Here is a 2,868-nt window from a genome sequence, read left to right as displayed (position 1 = left end):
ATCATAACAGAAAGATGTACAACTATATATAGGCTATTGCGTGAACCCGTATGGTTTACCCAGTGCGCACCCGAAGGGTAGCGACTGCGGGTTACCTACGATAAAAAAAACTATATATAGGCATGAACATTTCAGATCTGTAACTAACTTTCTCTCTATAACATTTACTCTTTCTTTTCTATCTGTAACAAACAATCTTCTTCTACAATATGTAAAACCTGAACAATACCTTTCCATTGATTTTGTATGATCTGTTGCAATGGATGTGGTGTTAATATCAATCTTTAGATGGTATCAGAGCTATCTTCCGCATCTGCATTAATTTTTCTACGAGTTTTTATCGATTTTCATCATCGATTTGTGAGTAATTCATCCTTTTCTGCGATTAAATGCTTAAGTTTCAATGATGTTTTGATAATTAGCCTGATGATTGTTATAATCGTTGAATCTGATCTGTTTTACGAATAGTTTTCTTGAAAATCAATCCTTATCGCCATTAAACCTTGTTGTTCAAGCTCTATAGCTTTTCGAGATATATCTGCTTCGTTAAATCTGTTGAGATTACTCAGTTGAATGTTTCGCCGTTATTCATATGCTAATGCTGTGTTAATAATATGAGCACTTCTCAAAACACTCGATCCAATTCAGTTCCATCTATCGATAATACTCAGAATGATACACAAACTCAATCACAATCCATTGATAATAATTCTCATCCTCTATATCTTCATAATAACGATCAACCTGGTATGATTCTCATTTCCAAAAAGTTAATTGGATCTGAAAATTACGCATCCTGAAAGCGTTCTATGCAAATTGCTCTCTCAGCGAAGAACAAGTTTGTCATCGTCAATGGAGAATTTGTTGCTCTTGCTCAATCTTCACCGTTGTTTGCTCGCTGGAAACGTGTTAACGATATGGTGATCACCTGGATCTTGAACACCGTATCTGATGAAATTAGCAACAACATGAATTATCTGGATAGTGCTTTCACAGTTTGGAGTGAACTTAGTGAACGATTTTCTGTTGTTACTGGCCATAAGTTCTATGAAACTCAGAGAGATCTTTTTCGACTGGAACAAAGCAATGATTCTATTGAGTTTTATTTTCACAAACTGAAGGGATATTGGGATGAAATTCGCGCCTTGGAACCTGCAATTAACTGCACTTGTGGTGCCACTAAAGTCTTGGAAGCAAATATTGAAAAAACCAGATTGATTCAGTTTTTAATGGGACTGCATTCAAGCTATACTACAGCTCGTGGCCAATTATTGATGATGACACCATGGCCATCTGTAAATCAGGCTTTCATGCTTCTTAAGCAAGAAGAAAACAAATGCAAACTCAGAATTCTGTAGGTTCTCCTGTTGCCATGATGGTTAACATGTTCAAACCGGTCTCATCTAGTAGTTCACCTTATGTGCCAAATAGATTCAGTGACATGCCTGCTCATCCTGTTCAAGAGTGTAGTCACTGTCACATTAAAGGGCACAATAAGGAGAAATGTTATAAGTTGGTTGGATACCCTGTTGATCATCCCTTCCACCCTTTAAATAAAGGCAAACACAGATTCGCTCCAAATTCTAGGTTTACACAAGGTCCTAAGTCAAACCAAACTGCTGCTACAACTCAAGTCGATTCTAATAGTGATGGGTCTTTTTCTGCTGAACATACCTTGGCTACGAAGGTAGATGCACTTCAAAATCAGTTAACCACTTTGCTCCAAAGTCTAAAAGGGAACACTTCTTTTGCTGCTACTGCAATTACTAATGCAGCACCTTCCTCCAGTTCATTTGAATTGAGTTCTAATGTTTCAGGTACTATTTTCTCCATGTTCTCATCTGTTCAAATACCAAATACAACCTGGGTTCTAGACACATGGGCCACGAACCATATGTGTTGTAACATATCTCACATGAAAAATATTCAATTGTTAACTGAACCTTTGACAGTAAAATTCCCAAATGGTGAAAATGCAATTGTCACACACATGGGTTCTGTTTTTCTATATCCTTTATCCACTATGATCTCAGATGTTCTTTATCTTCCCACTTTCACTTTCAACTTATTATCTGTTAGTAAGTTGTCCTCACTGAAAGGAATATGTCCTAAGTCCAATCATGTATTAGGATTTAGGAATAACTTTTATGTAATCTGTTTTGATTTCATTGATATTAATAAAGACTTGTTTTGTTTTTATTACGGGCTTTATCTATTTAAGTGTTTAAATAAGATATACCATAGTTTAGAGTAAAGCTTTTTATGGATTATGATGAGATCATAATAGTGAGACCTAAAAAGATGATAACTCTAAACTTAAATAGTTCCTGGTCATAGGATTACTAACTGGTAATTAATAATCCGCAAAGATCGGTACATACTATGCTTGCTTCATTATGAAGGATGTCTGTTCTCATAGACATTTGTGTGGTGACACTATAGCTAGTATGTAGGTGCTTATTATGGAATAAGTTCACTGAACATGACTCGCCCAGCTGAACAACTGATGGAGTTCACTCACGTGTCAGCAGTTGTTCGCTTAGTGATAGTTGTACAAGTATCCTTAGACTTGAGGTCATCATAGTCATCTTGTGTACACTGAACTATGCTTTGGTTTAGTTCTTAGTCTCCACGGACAATTATTAGGGCTCTTCTGGGTATAGGAATTTGTACACGAAGATAGTGTATGATCAATAAGGGATCTACCCCTTCCAGTGAAGGAAGCGAATGTTCAAGGCTGATCCACTTATGTTAGTTCAGGAATCTCTGGCCAGAGTAAATGAAATTAGAAAGGAGTTTCTGATTTGCATAGAACTATGCATAGTAAATGGTAAGCAAAGTGATTGAATTAGATAGGCTTGACACGAG

The 2,868-nt window shown here is 36.4% G+C and overlaps 1 protein-coding gene across 1 annotated transcript; it reads left to right on the top strand.

Moving 5' to 3' along the window:
- The first annotated feature begins 809 nt into the window (after nucleotides 1-809).
- LOC141691906 (uncharacterized) lies at nucleotides 810-1,358 on the top strand. The gene has a single exon (XM_074496656.1). It carries the CDS (start codon nucleotides 810-812, stop codon nucleotides 1,356-1,358), a length of 549 nt encoding a protein of 182 aa, XP_074352757.1.
- The last annotated feature ends 1,510 nt before the right edge of the window (nucleotides 1,359-2,868 follow it).

Source organism: Apium graveolens, chromosome 10 (genome assembly GCF_009905375.1).
Source record: "Apium graveolens cultivar Ventura chromosome 10, ASM990537v1, whole genome shotgun sequence".
NCBI classification, from domain to species: domain Eukaryota; kingdom Viridiplantae; phylum Streptophyta; class Magnoliopsida; order Apiales; family Apiaceae; genus Apium; species Apium graveolens.
Note: the sequence above shows the minus strand (reverse complement) of the source record. Positions and strands in the feature narration are given on the sequence as shown.